Source organism: Heloderma suspectum, chromosome 3 (assembly GCF_057233095.1).
Source record: "Heloderma suspectum isolate Gila_16-S chromosome 3, 16-S_ref, whole genome shotgun sequence".
In the NCBI taxonomy this organism is placed as follows: domain Eukaryota; kingdom Metazoa; phylum Chordata; class Lepidosauria; order Squamata; family Helodermatidae; genus Heloderma; species Heloderma suspectum.
The window spans coordinates 58241478-58262051 of record NC_139460.1 but is presented as its reverse complement, the minus strand read 5'-3'; the positions used below and the strand labels follow the sequence as shown (position 1 = coordinate 58262051).

Sequence of the window (20574 nt, the reverse complement as noted above, 5' to 3'; positions counted from 1 at the left end):
ATTAGCCCCCAACCAGCATGGTCAATAGTCAGGCATGCTGGGATTTGTAGTCCAAAGCATTTGGAAAGCACCAGCTTGGGGAAGGCTGTTCTAGAGGAACAAGTGGGACCAGTGGTGTAGCAGTAAATTATGAAGTACAAGTGCTAATCAATGATGGTTCCCATGCCAATTCCCAAGCAGAATAAAAAAAAATTAGGCAACCACATTGATCCGTATTAACAAATCAGTTCTAGCAATTTTCACCAGGAGTAGGTCTTTCATAAAGCGAATGAATTGCCCATTCAAGACCAAGCCACCCCCACCCCCAAATAATTTGCATTACAACAGGGAACAATGCATCATTTGGGGGAAAATTCATTTTCTCCTAGCTACTGTCGAGATAGAAGCTATGCTCAGAGGGGACAGGTTGGTGGTGGTGCTGGCAGCTGATGGCAAATGAGGGTGGTGCCAGCAGATGATGTCAGTGTCCCTGCTATTCAAAATGTCCCTGTGCTTTGGTCCTGCATGCACCAGCTCCACTACACCACTGAGTGGGACCTGTAACTACATGTTGCAAAGTGTCGTGCTCCCGTTCAGAGCTCCAGCCAGTCAGAATACTCAATTCCATTCCCCATCCCCACCTCCGGTTTTCTTCCCCCCATATCAACAGTCACTCAGCCTCCCTTATGCTCAGTCTTCATTGGTGTGTGTGCGTATGTGTGTGTGTTTTGTTGTACTTCTGCAAACCTTGGGGTTCCCCCCAACCTGTTGGTACCTCCCTCTTGTGTGTGTGGATGGTGCCATTGTGGCTGCAAAAGGATCCACACTCAGAGAATGAGTTCACAATTGGTGTATGCGATGATGGTGATGACCTGTCGGAAGAAGACCTAAACCAGCTCTCCATAACGAAACCAAATACTGTTCGCAAAAGGGAGAGGTGTTGAGAGCTTCGGAGGGGGCTGAAGGCTTCTTCCTGGTTGCCAGAGGGCTGTGGTACGTTTTGAAGTGCCAGAGCTCTTCATGACTGTGTATGTATATCCACAGACCAAAGAGCAGCAATATATTAAGATCAGCATGGCCGCCATCTATGCCTAGTTACCTGGAAGTGGGCTCCATTGAACTCAGCAGCACTCACATCTGACTGCATAGGCTGAACACACTGAGCTTTAAGAAAAGATCTTCAGCCTGCTGAAATACGACCTTCAGCTTTTCATTCACAGGAGCAATCATGGGAAGTACTAGTTCCATTCTACTCTGTGCTGGTCAGACCTCACCTCGAATACTGTGTCCAGCTCTGGACACCACACTTTAAGAAGGATTCAGGGAAATTGCAACAAGTTCCATTATGGTCCATTTATGCCTGTAATGTTGCATCAATGGCTGCTTTATGGCTGCCATTTACGTAACATCACATTTACGGAAAAACTCAAGCCACAATTTTTTCGCGAAATGGCAGCTCACTGAGGGGTCAGACAGCTGGTGGGTGCTTGCTGACTGTGCATCGGCTCGGGGAACGAGGTCCGGTAAGTACAGCAGCTTGGTGAACAGGGTCCAGGAGGCCAAGCAGGAGGGAGTCCACCAGACTCCACCCTTTTCTCGGACTCCTGCGATGTCCCTAGCAAGCTGCAATCTTGACACTGTAACAGCTCTAATCCTCCAGCTTGTGATCCTGGGCTGTGCTCTCAAGCAGGAAAAATAAATATCAAGGCACTAATTGCAGGAAAAGGAAGGCAGGAAACCTCCAGGTTTATGAGAGAGAGAGAAAACCTTTTTATTAAACCCAAGACATCTCAAACCAATTTCTTTCTCAGGGGCACTCTTAAATGACAATTGCCAACAGGGGGTGCATCCAGATTTAGGCATGTGCAACTGGTCTGGCAGATGCATACATGTTTGCCCCCTCCTCATCCTGGCAGCCCCCCCACCTGAAAATGTTACACAGAAGGTCAGTAAGTGAGTGTGTTGAATGGAGTGAGATGTGCTACAGGAGGATCTCCAAATATCAGGCATAGGAAACTTCCATGAGAGGAGCCCTTCCATCAGCAGAAGGCAGATCCTGAATCCAACCCCTGGTCTCAACCTCATTTTACAACTTCATACTTCTGGTGTGTAAAGTAGTGTGAGAATTCACCCAGCCAAAACTAATTCCCAGGTTTTCTCCCAGCCACGCCAGTGAAAAAAAACCTTTGCAACTTATGAACCCTTTGATGGCCTAGGTTATGTATGGTTCCTGCAACTGCATCAGTCCTACTCCTCAGGGGAATGCAGGGACTGCTTCTCAAATTTGCAGATGATGCAAAATTGGGAGGGATAGCTAATACCCTGGAAGACAGAAACAACTTTCAAAGTGATCTTGATAGACTGGAGTGCTGGGCAGAAAACAACGGAATGAAATTTAATAGGGATAAATGCCAAGTTCTGCACCTAGTAAAAACAAACCAAATGCACAGTTACAAGATGGGGGATACTTGGCTCAACAATACTACAAGCGAGAAGGATCTTGGAATTGTTGTCGATCACAAGCTGAATATGAGCCAACAATGTGATGTGGCTGCAAAAAAGGCAAATGCTATTTTGGTCTGCATTCATAGAAGCATAGCTTCCAAATCCTGGGAAGTACTAGTTCCCCTCTACTCAGCACTGGTTAGGCCTCATCTGGAGTACTGTGTCCAGTTCTGGGCACCACACTTTAAGAAGGATGCAGACAAACTGGAGAGGGTTCAGAGGAGGGCAACAAGATGATCAGGGGACTGGAAACAAAGCCATATGAGGAGAGACTGAAAGAACTGGGCATGTTTAGCCTTGAGAAGAGAAGACTGAGGGGAGATATGATAGCGCTCTTCAAGTACTTGAAAGGTTGTCACAGAGAGGGAGGCCAGGATCTCTTCTTGATCATCCCAGACTGCAGGACATGGAATAATGGGCTCAAGTTACAGGAAGCCAGATTCCGGCTGAACATCAGGAAAAACTTCCTGACTGTTAGAGCAGAACGACAGTGGCACCAATTCCCTAGGGAGGTGGTGGGCTCTCACACACTGGGGGCATGAAGCTGGCCAGCCATCTGCCAGGGATACTTTGACTTGGATTCCTGCACTGTGCAGGGGGTTGGACTTGATGGTCTTATAGGCCCTTCCACTCCTACTATTCTATGATTCTATGAACCAGCAAGTTGTGTCAGTTATTAGTGCTTTATTGCAGATGGGAGATAAGAAGCCTCACCCAGGAGAGATTGGCTAATATTTTTGGTGTCCTAAGTTCCCCTGTTTGAAAGTCATCTGGGGTTCTTCCAGATGAAGGGCTCCAAGCACTAGCAGTTAGAAGGCATTATGCAGCTGTTCCATCTGTTTCTCCTGAATGGATTTTCCGCAGTAAGGAAAAAGATGGAAGAAGCAGTGGGAAAACGAGAGAGGTTTACAAATGGAAGACAACGATGTCTGGACCTGGGATATACAAGCATTTTGTTCCTGTTCGCAAATCATGCAGACATGTCCCATTCATAGCCCTGAACGTGAGCAGGAGCATAATTCTCACAATTTCCTGAGCTCGCGTTCATGTTTGCAAGTGTGCACTTCTGAAAATACACATTTCTCCTTCCAAAACTGAATGTTCATGTTTCAGCCTATAGGGAAAGTGGGCATTTGGGGCACGTGCTTGGAAAAGTGCACATTTTTTCCTGTTTGAAAATGTGCACTTTCCCTGTTCGGAAAAAAAGGACACTCGCATTTGGGAGTGAGAATGAGTGAGAATGACGCAAGACAGTTATCAAGATGGATAATGAAGAACCTTGACAAGCTTGAACTTTGCTCGTTCTCCCATCCCTAGTTAAAATAAGTGAATGAAGTATGGCAATGGCATGACAAAAGCTGTGTGTAGAAGCACCCCTGGAAAGGTGGAACCAGTTACCTGAAGACAAATTTCTGTGGCAAATTCAGGATGTTTCTTCACCTATGGAAGAGGTTTTCAAACTGTTCTGGGGATTCTCCATGGATCCTAGGAAGCTTACTAGGATTCCCCAACAAGAAGATTTGTATGTATCCTCACAGATACCAGGGCAGCGTAAAATAAACATGAATAAAACTAATCATAACAACAGTGCAATAACATAAAACAACACAGCAATCTTCACAAAACAATTTAGAAGCAGCTAAAAACAAGCAAAGCAAGCTAAAGAATATTAGCAACATTAAAATGTCTGGACACATAAATACGTTTTGCCCTGGCACTGAAAAGGTTGTAACGCCACCTCCAGGCACACTCCTATGGGGAGAGCATTCCAAAATCAGGGCTCCACCACAGAGAAGGTTTCTCCACCACAGAGCTCTGTCTCATTACATAACGAATCTCCATTAACAAGGATGCATGGAGAAAATCAGTAATAGTAGACAAGCTTCCTTGATAAACACTAATACTGATATTCTGTTGTGATTCTGTGTTGAGTCTGGAGGAGAAGGCTATCAATGGCTACTAGGCTTGATGGCTATGTGCTGCCTCCAGTACCAGAGGTATGCCTATATATACCAGTTGCTGGGGAACATGGACAGGAGGGTGCTGTTGCACTCGTGTCCTGCTTGTGTTTTCCTGGTCGACAGCTGGCTGGCTACTGTGTGAACAGAATGCTGGACTAGATGGACCCTTGGTCTGATCCAGCAGGGTCCTTCTTATGTTCTAGTGCACATATATAGTTTATGCAGAATGGCAAAGGGCCAAGAGGCCTGACAAGATAATACCTCCCAGAATCGTCTGAAATATATCAGGATCCTACAGCAGACAGGTCAGCTTGGAAAGTTAAAGTTCCATAAAGATTGAAAGGTTGAAAACCACTATCATGTGGTAGGCTCGGTTGTCTGCAACATTCATTGTCAGTCCCCCGAAACTGCAAGTGTGCAGCCCTATATGCAAAGTATTTGTTCCGCTGTGGTGAATTTTGCTCCTTTGCAAATTAATTATGTCTTGTTTATATAGGGGAAGACTGGCTCTGAAACATGCTTATCTCCAGATCTCAGTGAGGAAGTGGAAAGTTAATTTCAGCAAAGTTCTCAGCTTCGTCTCTTTATCATATCAGTTCATTCATCATAGCTGAAGTAATTAAAAGGAAATAGACTACCAACGTACTACATTGGCTCCAGGCTGCATGTAATGGATGGGCAGACAGCGTTGCTGGATTTGGTGCTTGGGTTTGCCCTCTGTATTTCTTTTTCTGACCAGCTGAGCATTCTAACACTATAATGTGGAGTGTACTCTCTCCAAAAAATTAATTTAGAAAATAAAATCAAACTTCAATCAAGTTTAATCATTGCATTGCTGTAATGGCTTAGTATAGCTTTCCGGGCATGTTATCCAAATTTCCACCTGCAGCAATTTCCCATCAGGGTTTTATAATCCTTGATAAAGTATTATTTAGATAGAAAAGCCAAAGGAATCCCATAAAAATCATTCAATCAGTTTTCTCCTAAAATGTCTTTATTTGGTTCCTCTTAAGTAAAATACAGGAAACAGTTCCATATATTCAGTGCAAGGGTTGTTGTTTTTAACAGAGGTAGCCACAGAGGAGCTTATAATGAAGGTAGTGGTGTCATCAGGGCAGGATGTTGGGGCACAAGTCCAGGCCCCACTCGACAGAGGATCAAAACAGACGGTACGTTAAATGTACATCTAGCAGCTACACCTCCCCCCCCCACTCATTTTTACTCTAGAGTATGTGTCCCTGATCTGAATTGGGACCCTAGCATGAGGAGTAGGGGGACCTTTAAAATCCAGATGGTGCCCCCTGCACCTACTCTAGAATAAAAATGAAAAGAAGACATAGCTGCTAAACACACATTTGAAGTGATCTCTCTTTTGGCCCAGAATGAGTAGGACATTACTATCTGGCTGGGTGAGACATGTGACTATTAAGTCCAGTGTCTAATATTAACTAAACTGCACCACTGAATGAAGGTACAATAATAGCTTTGTAGCACAACAGTAGGACAATACCCTGAACTGATGCCCATATAGAAAGAAATATTATTCTTTGAGATTGCTTTCATATGAGCCATTTAGTCTGAAACTGGCTTCATTCACTCCATTTTTACAGAAAATCAAGATGACATCAGTGCCCAGTCATTTCATTCCAATGTTTTCTGTCCTGTCTTCCCATCTTTTTTCTCAGACTTGCTTGGCGGATTTTTGTCGTTGTCTTTAAATGCAGTTGCAGCACCAGCCTATTCAGTGTGGACTGGCAAGTCCTACTAAGGCTTTTATTTTTTTGCTTCCATGGAATGACTTGTTGGGTGTTGGCTGAATCACTTAGAACCCTAGGAGAGAAGAGATATATTTTATGGAATCATATGACAGCTTTCCCCCCTCGTGTAAGGTGAATGAGGACCCTTCTTATGGAATGATTATTTATGGAATGATCTCCCCGACCAGGCCTGCCTGGCACCGACATTGATATCTTTTCAGTGCCAGGTTAAGACCTTTCTCTTCTCCCAGGCATTTGGCAGTATATGATAAGTGTTTAATTGATCCTGGAATGTCTTATGGTTATGGTTGTTTGTTTTTGAGATCGTTTATTTGCAGTTGTTTTAGATATATGTTTCTTTTGTGTATATTGTCTGTTCATGGTTTTTTTTTTAATGTAAATGGTTTTTAATCTCTGTATATTGTATTTTTAATGTTTTTAATCTTTGTAAACCACCCAGAGAGCTCTGGCTATTGGGCGGTATAGAAATGTTAATAATAATAATAATCATCATCATCTCACTTTTCTTCCTGAACATGTTCCATCTTGCTTATAAACACTTCCATCCTTTTCCAAAGATGGCCCCAGAGCTTCAGCCAAATTCTTTCTTGGCAAATTAGTCTTATCCCATGTCTTTATATCATCATTGCTGGCATTCTATCCTGCATGCCATTTTATTCTATTATTTTAAATATTTAAAAATCTATTTTAAATATCAGTCAATCGATCAAGTTCTTCTTGGGCATTTTGGCTAAGCTCAAGTGCATATTTTAAATATATTTTGGACTACAACCCCCATAATCCCTGTCCATTGGTCATGCTGGCTGGGGCTGATGGGAGTTGCAGTCCAAAACATCTGGAGGGCACTAGGTTGCCTACCACTGCTGTAGTGTTGGACTAATGGCTAATTCTTATGTTACTACTATGGTGATATTGCCATGTCACCTACTCAAGTCCCATGATATAGTGTACTGAATTCATGCGGTTGGGTGGTTACCATGCTTGATTTCCTGAACCAACACTTCTAGTCCCTAGGGAGAAACACTACTGGCAAATCATGATGTCTGCCATGCACTCCACAGACATTACTGGTGTACTATGAGACCTGATCCCCTAGAAACATGTAGTGACCCCACCACAGGAATTGAGCCCTAGGCATTATCAGCAGGGCATTAAAATATAGCTTTAAAAAAATCAATGCATATTGTAACATGACAGTGCAAGACCCCATGGGCAATCAGGCATTTCTGAGCATTCCAATATGGGCATAAGGAAATGTATCAGCAAAAAAAGAAAAACAGGGGAAAAAAGAGGACAAAAGTGGACACCATTTTCTGTATAGTTCACCAAAGTGTGGAAGACTGTGATCACATGAGCTGTGTGCCTCTTCCGTCTGCTGTCCAGGTGCTGACTGTTGAGGGGTAACAGTTCTTAAGATTCTTTATCTTTAAACTGGAATTGGACGGGGCAGCCCTTCAAATAGGGGCACTTTCAAATAGAGGATGGTCTGTGTTTTCTACCCACAAACAATTAAACAAGTAAATTATTGACCAGAAAAGCTTGAGGAGAATAGAGTCAAATGGAGGTAAGAAAGGGACACTGCTGGGAAATGCATATTAACCAGGCCAGCTTGCATTTTTCCAGTAGTGTCTAGAGTCCTGTTCCCCTCTCCACAATCAGATTTTTAAAAATCTATGCATAGCACTTCCTTTGGTTGAAGGCAGTGGCCATTTCTCCCAGCAACCTCCAGAAAGAGATTGGACTACCAGAGTTGCTGACTACAGAAGCATTTGGATTCCCTCAAAAGCTAACCGCTCAGGAGATCTGAACAAACACTTAGATTTAAGGCTCTTGTTATTCCCTTCCCTTCTCAAAGATTGGTGGGGAAAAATAGCTAAAGGCTCAGAAACAGTCAAACCAATTTCTTTAACAGCTAGCTTGGGTGTGTAGGAAATGGGAAAGTGAGATACCGGGGTGGTAGTGGTGGTAGTGAAGGAAGATTCAAACTACAGTAAGAGCAAGGCCCCTATCCTCCCACACTACAAAATCAGGCACACAAGGCCAGACAGTGTGATTAACATCACTTCTAGCATGGCCCTAACTGTGTCTATGTGCGATAGAAGTACTCTGTGTGGGTTTGAATAAAGTGAATGCAGTCTGAGTGTGGGAGGAGAGGAGAAGAGAGAATGAACTGTGTTCTGAGTGTGTTTTTTAAAATCTTTCCATGAAATTTCATGGGTGTCTGTTTTAAAATGTCACACCAGCTCGGTGCCATGAGGGTGGCCACTTACGAAAAAAGAGGAAATGCTTCAACAAAAAAAAGAGGGCAAAAGAGGAATTTGCATATGCTAGTTTATATGTATAGATGCAACTTTAGAAATACTGATTATACTTTAAATAGAAATACAGTACATCTCACCATAGTGTGAAAGACTGTGACCAGGTGACTTGTGTGCCTGGCCTGCCTGCTCAGTCTGCTGACCAGGTTCTAACTGCTGATTGGCAACAGATCTTATGGTTCTTTATCTTTATACCAGTCTTGGACTCACTGGAAAGCCCTTCAAATAGAGGATGCCTTTAAACAGAGGCCATTCCACTGGCAACTAGGGATGTAAGAACCCCACTTACCAGTTTGCCAGGGGGTCCGTGGGGGGAGGAGGTGATCCGTTCCTCCCCCTGGAATCCTCCCCGGCTGGCTCCACTCTGTCGTGAGTCTGTGGAGCCGCCGGCCGGGTCCATCCGGAGCCGGACTTCCTCCCGCTGCCGGTCTCTGGACGCAAATGGCATCTAGCGTAGCGGACACTATTTGCATCCCTGCTCTTTGCCATGATAGGCTACGTAAATATTTACATAGCCTATCACAAAAAGAACAGGGACGCAAATGGCATCTGCTACCTCGGACAGCATTTGCATCCGCAGACTGGCAGCAGATGGCTGTGGACTCAGCAGACAGACCTGGAACCGGTCAGTGGCAGGTAGGGTCCGTCCAGGTGAACTTTGCGGGGTGGCGGATGGGGGTTGGTCCGTTCCGCCACGGACTCCGGGCGGAATTCTCTGCCATCCCTACTGGCAACTCTTTATGTAGAGGACTGTCTCTGTGAAAGAGGACACATGGCCACCCTAGGTACCATAATGGGCTATAGTCAGGGTAGAAACATTACTAAACATGCATTTTTAATCTTGTTTTCACAGAAGTATCACTGAAGGTAGAGGGGAAATATGGGAATAATGTGGCATTGGATCAAAAATGGAGCACACAGACCTCCAACAGAGTCTTGCTGGCTGCTTATTTCTTGTGAGAAATGCTGTCTTTTTCTCAAAACGGCCTCCATTCTTGCTCCACAGTCGCCCCAACCCATTGCAGGGACGTGCAGAGGCTGCGCTATCTTGGTAACCAAACCCCTCTCAGAATGAAAGAAAAACAACAGGGATACAAAAGTGGAGGGCAGGGTCAGGCTTCTCATGGCAGCAATACATCCTGCTTGGGAGAGACATGCTGCTACTGTTTGGGAGAGATCCAATTTCCATTGTCTATAGGAAACAGTGGTTTTCAGAGCTGAAAGGGCTGCTTTGAGAGCATCACACTAGATTGCATTGTGCCCTCCAATGGAATTCCCTCAATTCTACAAAGCCTTAAGGAAGCCTTTTACAGACTCAGTTTCTTCACAAGGGGAAAGCACTAGATACGTATGGCCCTTTTGAAGTAAACTATACACGAATATACATACTGAGCAGAGGGCAAGCATATAGGCATGAGGCAGTGCTAGTACCTAAAACAGTATCGGTTCCTCAAAGCAGCAGCATACCTACTTCTCGTCAGTCAGCTCTAACATTAAGTACTCTTTCCCTGGCCAAATCAAGGCTGCAATCCTATCCACATGTACCTGGGAGTAAGTCACATTTAATACAGTGAGACTTACTTCTGAGTAGACAAGCATAGAATTATGGCCTCGATCTGCTTCTTTCCCCCGCTTCATTAGGATACACTCCTAGGCAAAGCGCTGATACCCACTCCAGCACTGTAGGTAGGTATGACCTTTGTCCATCCCAGCTAATCTTGGTTGCTTAATCAGCATTTAGTGGCCAAGCCACAAAACAAGAGAGCACACAGCTCCTGACTCCATTTTGAGAATTTTAAAATGAGAAGCTTTTTAAGGGGTAAGAAAAGGGAGGAAAAACAGCTAGCTTGAAATTTGGCAAAAGACACGAATCTTTAACCTGAAGCAGAATTTCTCATTCACCGTTCCAGTTCATATCCTGGTTTGTTTTGGAATTCAGAATATTGTAGTGAAAGAGACACTTAAAATGTTCTTGAACTAAAATTAGTTTGTATAAACATGAACGTGATCAGGATTGTGCTACATGTACTTCATAGTGCAGCCTTCCATCCTCAAATTAAACAAATATTCTTGGAACTAAGCATGGTATAAAAGAGAATTCCTGCTTCTAGAGGACACAATTTATGGCCTTTCATGGACACTTTATTCATTCAGTGCTTCTCTGATGCAGGAATGCAAGTTTAACATGCTCTGGATGTGAGATTTGCTCTGTATCTTAAGCCTTAGCAATAGCACAGTACACAGTACGCAGCACAATGTCATTTTTTTTTTTTTGTAGTCTCGTTCATAGTATCTGCATCCATAGTGCTAAACTATGGTTTAGCGCTATGTGCAAAAGATGCACATCCCCTCCTCTCTCCTCCACTCCACTCTATTGGACAGGAAAAGGCCTTTGCCAGTGTTTGATTTCATTTTTCCTGAAAGTCAGCTTGTCCTTGTTTATGAACCACAGAAATGGTTTATCACCATTCTGTTCAGTTTCAAAACAAGCCAATTTCAAACCACAAAGCTGGTTTGTTTAACTAACCAGAGTGCCCATAATCTCTGGTTTGACAAATTGACTTTTAAATTAATAAACCGAAATTAAATGCTCACTGATATCCTTTTCTTGCCACTTGGGAGAAGGAAAGGGGTGGGGGAATGTACAAGCCAGAGGCTTTACTCAGGCTTATTCCAGCTAATTTGCATGTAATGCATGGTTTAGCATTGCATGTAAACATGGCCATTATCTCAGAGTTTATCCTTGCTTGACTTTTAAAAATCATGTACAATCCTTGATAGGCTACTCCCCAAAACATATCTGAACATGAGATATTAACATGAGTTATATTCATAACTGCCCATTTCTTTTGTTTGAGGTAGGAAGCTGGTATTATCTCTCCTTGTGGCATTTGGCTCCAAGATCTGAATGCACAGGAAGGCACTCCCCTGCTTTTCCCCTAAATGGACTAATTTGTCTTAATAAGGCCTCTTGGAATTTCAAGCAGGATATGCTTTCAGATAAAGACTGGAAAAAAAGGCAAACCATTGTGCTATTAACTCTTAAGAATCACTAAGATGGGAGAAAGACATAAATACTAGGAAGTCTTGTCTAGATTTAAGAATCAGTCAGTGGAAACATTTATGCCTGCCCTATATTTTTAAAGCGGATTTTGAAAATGTAATTGTTCAGCTAGAACTTGCTAACAAAAAGATTGGTTCAAATGGACACTGGTTCTTTATTAGTGTTTTCATGTAAAAGCTGAAACAAATGTTTTGATTTCAGCGTGAAATTAGAAAAATATTTTTTATCTAATTCTGAAGAATGCTGGGGTTTCTTAGTTTGTTATTTGAAAATGTATCAGTACTTTTACTGGTAAAATAAAGGCTTTCTTCACATGGAGCTTTTATCCTGAGTTTGAGATTGCTCCTTCACAGAATTTTGCGGGCGCTCTTTACATGATGCCGTGGCCCTCCAAGGCATCTCCTGCACTAAATGCCCTCTGTTCCACTTTAAAATAGATCGCAGATAATGAGCTATCAAGCTACCCTGTGGTGTTCCACTTGAGTTCCCTCTATGAAAAGAGGAAAAGCAGCAGGAAGAGGAGCGAGTTCAGTGAAAGAGAATGGAAGATTCAGATACGGGGAGAAGGAGGGGGAAAGTGGAGAGGGAAAGGAAGTGGGTGAAAAAGGGAGTTGTCGTGATCCTGCATTTAAAACAGAAGCAGAAGGCCCCATTTTAAATGCAGGATTTTAGGATCGTGTAGAGATGCCCAAAGTGAAGCTTGAGAAGGAGCTCAGTGGTAGAAAAATGCTTTGCATGGAGAAAGTCTAAAGCTCAGTTGCACCCACATAAAACAGGGGTGGGCAACTTGTGACCCTTCAGATGTTGTTGGACTACAACTTACATGAGCCCTAGACAGCATAGCCAATGGTGATGGATGATGGAAGTTTCAGGCCAAAACGTCTGGCAGGCCACAAGTGGCCCACCCCTGACCTCAGGAACTCAGGTAACAGGGCTGGAAGAATCCTTGGACAGCTGCTGCCTGTCAAAGCAGACAAAACTGGGCTAGATAGGCCAGAAATTCTGACTCAGTAGCAGTATAGAGATTAACCTGTACTAACACGTATTCAGTGATCACACAAGGCAGGAGTGGGATGGCGTCTACATGCCTGCTGGCCACATTGTTGGTGGCCCCACCTTTGGCATAAATGTGAAAGGGTGGCTGTGCAAGTCTAGATGTACACATGTAGATGGGGATATCTGAGGAATTGGCTCTTTCTGAATTTCTATATGAAATGACCAAGGCTAGATCTACACTAGTGCTTTTTATCGGTATTGAAGTGCACTGATAACTGTTGGGGCGCATTGTGCATTCCGTATACTGCTTTTCTAGTGTTATTTCCCTCTTTTTATTCCATATTATCCAAAATACTGCAACAGATGTCATTGTGTGTGCTACGAGGTACAAATGAGCAAGGGGGATGTCACGTCACCATGATGGGATCGTATCGATATGACACGCGGTAGCCTTGGTCTGTGTCTCTTGGACTGATGCACAGATCAGAACTTAGCTAATCACTGTATTACATACTTATTTTTTTTATTTATTTATTGCATGTATATCCCGCCTTTTTTCCTCTTGCAAGGAACCCAAGGCAGCTTACATTATCCTCCTCCTCTCCATTTTATCCTCACAACTACAACCCTGTGAGGTAGGTTGGGCTGAGAGTGTGTGACTGGCCCAAAGTCACCCAGTGAGCTTCCATGGTCAAGTGGGGACTAGAACCCGGATCTCCCAGCTCCCAGTCCAACACTCTTGCCACTACACCACACTGGCTCTCAATACATCTCTGAATGCTGTGCCGCAAATATTTCAATACAAATTTTGAGAGAAAAGATACATTTAAATATTAACTAAAATAAATAGGATTTTTTTTAAGATCAAAGATTAATGCAGAAATGGAATAGAATGGGTAAAGATATATGAAAGTGACACAGTGTGAAAGCAGACAGATTCCCTCGCCCTTAGGAGTAGGGCTCCTAGCTAATCAGGGTTTCTGCTTGTGTGAAGGAGCACTATACCTATGCATGGCCTCCAAGGCTGTAGAGAGCAGGTATGTTGACACTGGGGGAGTGGGCTGCAGGTGTGCTAAGATCATAAGAAGCACCATGCTGGGCCAGACCAAGGGTCCATCTAGTCCAGCATTCTGTTCACACAGTGGCCAAGCCTGTGGGAAGCCCACAAGTGATTACTGAACACGTGGGAGGAATGATTTGTATGGGCCTAGTGTTATAAGTCAGCTTCACATGTACATACATTATATATGGTTATTGCTGACGACATTTAAAATAACGTTTACACTATTTTGTTTTTCTTTTCATGGGAAAAAAGGAAAGTTTGCCAAGCAATAATAAACTCTCCCTCAGACATTACTCATGAGAAGGGATGCTTATGTGGTCAAGGGGCAGTGGATCTGTACCAGTCACCCCAGGCATGCAGTGACGTGGCTTCTCCTGTCTCCACGCACAATTCCACCCCGGAAGCTTACACTAGAACATTCCTTCTGCGGACATCCATGCCTAATGCACAGGCATCAGAGGTGGGAGAAGCCGCATAACCTCAGGTGCAGGGCAAGTGGTGCAGCCCCTTTGATTGTGTGGACACCCCTTCAGGGAGAGCGATAGCTCAATGGTAGAGCACCTGCTTAGCATGCAGAAGGTCCCAAGTTCAATCCCTGGCATCTCCAGGTAGGGTGAAGTTAGACTCCTGCCTGAGACCCTGGAGAGCTGCTGCTGCCAGTCAGTGTTGGCAGTACTGGGCTAGATTCATCGATGGTCTGACTCAGTATAAGTCAGCTTCCTAGGTTCTTATGAGTAACATGTGAAGGAGGCTAGTGTATGTGGCTTTGTATGTGTCTGCTTACATCCAACAAAAATGATGTTTCAGAGAGAGGAGGTGAATGCTCCAGAAAGTCATAGCTGACATCAAAACACTAAGGAATTTAGATGATAGACCAAGGATAACTTTTTTTTCAGAGAACTGAAACATTTGATATATGCATCGTTGCCTATGATTCATCCTATCATCATCTCTGGACCAAAAGCTAGACATGATATGGGAAATTAGGATCACCCACAGTTAAATAACCGCGGTGGCTTAGTGGTTAAGACGCTGAACTGCAGACCGGAAAGTCGGCAGGACAGCAGTTTGAGACCCGAGTGCAGCGTGACGGAGTGAGCTCCTGTTTTCAGTCCCAGCTCCTGCCAACCCAGCAGTTCGAAAGCAAGAAATTGCAGGTAGATAAATAGGTGCTGCTTCGGTGGGAAAGGCAACAGCGTTCCGTGCACCTCGGTGTTCAGTCATGCCAGCCACATGGCCACGGAAGCGTCTTCGGACATCGCTGGCTCTTTGGCTTAGAAATGGAGATGAGCGCCACCCCCTAGAGTCGGACACGACTGGCTGGGGACACCTTTACCTTTTTACAGTTAAAAAAAGGGGGAGGGAAATAGTATCTGCGTCTCCCTGCACTGGGAAGTGGCTTTAACCATTTCCTCCGATACAATTTTCCAAATTAAAAAACCCTCCACCAAGCTCCTATTGGCCTCATGAGGAAAAGCATCCAAGTACTGAAATGACACATTTTGTTAGTGTTTCACATTGCAATCCTATACATGTCTAATGAGATGTATGCCCCACTGAATTCAATGGGATTTACTCCCAAGTAAGTATACAGGATTGTAGGATTGCAGCCTCAGAAACCTGCATAACCTATTTGACAGATAGAAGAAGGCCAAAAGACATGAGAGTATACACCAGACTTCCCCAACCTGGTGACCTCCAGATGTGTTGTACTGCAACTCCCATAATCCCCAGCCAGTATGTGAAAACAGGATGGAATGGACCTATAAATCAACACATGTAAAACTGACATGGAATGGAAACAGACTGATCCATCCAACCCTATAACCAAAATGCTCGTGTACTTTGCTGTACAGAGCTAGCTGTACTAATACTGTTTGTGTGTCTGTGGGGAAACTAACTGAAGTGTATCAGACAATATGTCCAGCGGATAAAATCCAGCTGACTTCATTATTTGGAAGCTGTTTTCATTTTTTCCTACTTTATAATTTTATTGGACATCTGTTACTATGGTAGCCAGCAACAGAACTATTGCAGTTACGTTACTGTGTACTTGGGGTTAAAAAAAAAAGAAAGAATTCGGGGCCCGGAAAGAGTTACTACATTCAGGAAATAGCTCGACTGTGTTTTAAATCATAAGCATGTGCAGTTGATTGGGCTCTTGTTTCAGAAGCATACAACATGAAGTTTGGACTTAGATTTCAAGATTCTTGCCCTCATAGATTTTTAAAAAGATTAACAAGACTGCTACGTGTGGCTTCTTCCCAACACATTCTCACACACACTCCCTGCAAGGAACTCAACATGACCTTATCTTGGTAGATGACCCTTTTCATGATTTCAATCTCTCCTACCACTGCCTGGCTATCTTACTATTGTCTGTCTTCATATATCCATATACTGGCATGGATTTAGCCATCTGATTACTATGTATAGGTCAATCCTGTTACTTTCCCTAAAGCAGCCTTCTCCAACTTAATGCCCCCCAGAGGTGTTGAACTACAACTCCCAGAATGCCACAGCCAGTCATGTTGGTTGAGGCATGCTGGGAGTTACAGTCCAATCCATCTAGAGAGCACCGGGTTGGGGAAGCCTGCCCTAAAGTGTCATCTGATGGGATTCGGGGATTTTTCAAATGTATCTCATTGCTATGGATGTTTCCTGACTGGATTGTGATGGTGTAGTGTGGTGTAGTGGTTAGAGTGTTGGACTGGGATGTGGGCGACCTTGGCCATGAAGCTCACTGTGGGACTTTGGGCCAGTCACTGACTCTCAGCCTAACCTACCTCACAGGGTTGTTGTGAGGATACAACGGAGAGGAGGAGGATCATGCATGATGCCTCAGGCTCCTTGAAAGAAAAGTGGGATATAAATATCACACAAACAAATAATAATACACCTGTAGGGCTGGAGGCCTGAGACTAGTGCCATGTGCAGATGTATGTAAGAAGTTGCAGTTCTGCGGTTCGAATGAATAAACATGGAAGCCCCTTTCAGAAGTGAAGCTGGGGCTCACGCCTTTAATCAATGTGCCTAGGCCAAAGAGACAGCCGCTGTCCATTCCGCCGCATATCTGAATCGTACTCATGTGTGTACAAGTCAGTGTAAGCAACAGGGAGCTCTTGTCAATGGGCCGCTGCTGGGGTGTGGGCCTTCAGTACTTGCCCAACCATGCCTCCCCACTGTATATGTGTTCATTGTGAGCAAGGAGTCCAAGCCTGTTGTGTGAACAGAGTAGAGAGAAAGGGACTGCAGAGTGTCTGGCTAGAGTTGGCTGAAACGAGGGGATATAGCCCTTTTGTGGGGGTGGTGATGCTGCACATGTTGTTTGCTAAGGATCTTCTGCTTGCAATAGGAGTGCATGTTTGCTACATCTATGCTCTGTTTGTATATTTGTAAAGCAAATGAACAAAAAAACAAAAAACAAAGACACCATTAAGTCTCCAGGGGGCTCTCATCCAAATGAAACTAAACCCTGTAGCTTTATCCCGGGAATTTCTAATGACTTGGGAGCACCTAACAAGATATTTTGTGAACCGCCCAGAGAGCTTCGGCTATTGGGCGGTATAGAAATGAGATAAATAAAGAAATAAAGAAATGAAATAAATGAATGAATATACATAATAGTACACTGGATCCTACCACATGCAAAGCACAGGGAGCCCGAAAGGGGGGGGGGCAGGTGGGTCTCTACCCTTATCCTTTCAGGACAATACTGGGGTTTAAAACAATTCCCTGCTCCCCTGCCCCAAACCTCCACTTTGGCCCTGGATGGCACTTAAAATGCTTCCCTCAACCACTGAATGTACCCCCCACATTCAGAGAATTCTGTGGATGTGCGAACTCTGAGCAGTTAATTGTGCAGTACAGAGCAATCTCTCTCTCTCTGCTCCACAATGATGGACTTGAGGATGACAAGAAGCTAAACCCTTCCTACCCTTCTAAGAGACCATGTGGAGAAGGGAGCTCAGACTGTCTCTGAGCCCAAATCCACAACAGCCATTGCAGGAGGAGCAGGGGGAGAAAAAGGGATTCCCTGAATTTCACAGGATCCTTCTCCACTTCTTCATACTGATTATGGTCAGCATGCCGCCTATTGGGTGTATTCAGTGGTAGTTCTACGTAGAGTAGACCCATTGAAGTGAATGGGATTTAAGTTAGACTAGTACTGGGTACAACCCACTGAGCGTAAGTCTATGCTATGGCAGTCCTGTCATTCAACTGCTCTCCACCATTATTCAAGTAGTCTGCATGGAATGAAAAATGTATGTATCTTCCTTTTGTTTCAGTAATTTACCACTGCGTTTTTCCTGTGTTGTCTCCAGCAGCATGCCGCAATGATAATCAGCGTCACAAGGATTAGGACCAATACAGTGATCAGAACAGGATTTGGATAACTGCGGCCTATATGGAGGAAAAGAAATGTGGCTATAGGTGGCAGTATGGACCAGGCTCTGTGTATTAAAATTCCACATCAGCATAACTCCAGTACTGTGCCAAGAAACCTGAATTCTGCAACCTGCATAAAATACGCAAAATTATACATGCTGTGGTTGATCTGCATAAATTATTCCTCTTTGGCTGACTACTATGCATAGGGCAACAAGAAATGTTTACATGGCTACTCATCTGGCACCTGAGAATCCATCAAACTTTGCAAACACACATTCAAGTCTCTTTTGCAGCTTTAAAAAATCAAAAAGATTTACTCTTCAAAAAGAATGCTGATCATTCTAAGTACCTAAATTTTCTCCTGTTTGCTGCAGCTGGAGAATCACAGCATACACGTAATCCTGAGAACACTGACAGATAATTGGCTATTATAAAGTTAATATTATCATATAGATTAAACAAGGGTTAACAGTAGACCATAATTTTATTATCCCCAACACACACACACACACACACACACGTTTTAAAATACATGTTTTGTGATAAATTAAAACAAATGATACTATGTTCTTGCACCCAATGAAAGATCAGAAAGCAAACCTTAGGGAGACTTATCTCTAACAAAATTAGAACCTGGTTTACTTAAAATCTGTGTGGTATATTTGGCCTTTCTTGCTGAAATTTTCTCCCCTTTTTTCTCTCCTTGAAAAAAATGTAATTATTTCTCATGTGAGCTTCTGTTCTGTTAATTAAGTTGCTATTTCACCATCTCCAGACAACAAGCAGTATCTCAATGCAACCATTACCACGGTTTTGACTGTGCTCTCATAATAATATTTTCCCATTCTTGGGGACACATCTTCTCATTATGTAACAGAAGAAAATAAAATACAAGCAGCTAAATAAAGATTTCTAGGAAAGTACGAGCACCGTTTCTTTGTACTCTGCCCACTTACCTCTTTCTGGCATCTTGACGTCAATCACTTTTCCTCGGTGTGTAACTTTGCAGATCACCTCTTGTCCAACATGGCTACTTGAGGCATTTATACTTACAAGGATGTTGCTTATGACAGATATTGTGCCATTGGGATTTGTGATCTGATGTTCATACTTTTTGCCTCCTTGTGCAACCCATGAGATATTGGGACGTGGGAAGCCAGTTGCAAAGCAGGTGGCATTCAAGTGCCCATCAGATATTTTCTGGTGTAGGAATGTTCTGAGGTCTGTAACACAAATGACAACAACAAAACCTTTCACCATGAGGAGCTCAGGTAGGCAGTGAAATGTGGATGAAAATATCCCAATATCAATACAGGAGCTAGACAATCTGCAGACTTTTGAATGTGAAACAATAGACCAGATGATAGAGATCAACAGGAAGGTTCTGTAACTTCAGAGTAAGCACCCTTCAACACTGTGCTGTATGGACCCCCAGCATATATTGTTACATGTATGTAGGGATGGACGAAAGTCCCTTACCTGTCCTCGAAGCTTGCTTCGCGGTGCGGGGGAGGCGCTTCGGTTCTCCCCCGAAGTTCATGTGAGGGGGGGGAGGCGCCCCACCTCGCCCGGCCAAAATTCAGGCCGGGGGGAGGCACCCCATCCCTCGCCGGCGAAATTCAGGCCAGGTAGAAGCGCCCCGTCTACCCGGCCGCGAAAAAAAAGTAAAAAAACCCCCACCCCCGTGATAGGCTACGTAACGATTTACGTAGCCTATCACGCTAGATTTCCAAAGTCAGCCGTGATAGGCTACGTAAATCGTCACGTAGCCTATCACGGGTGACTTTGAGGAAAAAAAAAAGCACGTACGCAAATGGCGGCCCCCATAGGGTGCCGCCATTTGCGTTCCTTATTTGGTCCCTGTAGTCTACGTAAAGATTTATGTAGACTATGGCGAAAATAAGGGGAATGCAAATAGCGTTGCCCTTATTTTCGCCATAGTCTACGTAAATCTTTACGTAGACTACAGGGACCAAATAAGGAACGCAAATGGCGGTGCCCTATGGGGGCCGCCATTTGCGTACGCGCTTTTTTTTTTTCAAAGTCACCTGTGATAGGCTACATGACGATTAACATAGCCTATCATGGCTGACTTTGGAGATCTAGCCATGATAGGCTATGTTAATCGTTACGTAGCCTATCATGGGTTTTTGTTTTGTTTTTTTTTTTACTTTCCTTGTAATGGCGGTGGCAGCAGCCAGTCGAAAGACCGGCTGCCGCCCCCACCCCTGACGAAGACCCGACGAACCGCCGCTGGGACCCGCCGCCGGGAGGGACATTCGTGAAAGGTAAGTCCCATCCTGGGGGGGGCGGGGGGGCGGAGAATTTCACCGCCGATTTCGGGGGGCCGAATGCATTGGCACTCGGCCCCCCGAAGTTTCAGGGAGAAATTCTCCCCCATCCCTACATGTATGCACCCTGGCTTCGAGCAGTGAGAAGTTTCAGGGGTTTCAGCCCTTACGCAGAGTTCCATTTCCTTTGAAGAAGGTCACAGGAGATTTAAGGCATTTCTGTGATA

General features: G+C 44.0%; 1 protein-coding gene across 1 annotated transcript in view; it reads right to left on the bottom strand.

Annotated features, from left to right (window-relative positions):
- Window positions 1-5406: 5406 nt before the first annotated feature.
- The window catches only part of LOC146349721 (OX-2 membrane glycoprotein-like), a 30881-nt gene continuing 15713 nt past the window's right edge, over window positions 5407-20574 (bottom strand). The window contains exons 4-6 of the mRNA XM_084843382.1: window positions 19013-19279; window positions 17962-18068; window positions 5407-6275 (exon numbers count right to left, since the gene is read on the bottom strand). Of these exons, the coding sequence (XP_084699508.1) occupies window positions 6264-6275; window positions 17962-18068; window positions 19013-19279 (386 nt within the window). The 3' untranslated portion in view covers window positions 5407-6263. The remainder of the gene's footprint in view (window positions 6276-17961; window positions 18069-19012; window positions 19280-20574) is intronic.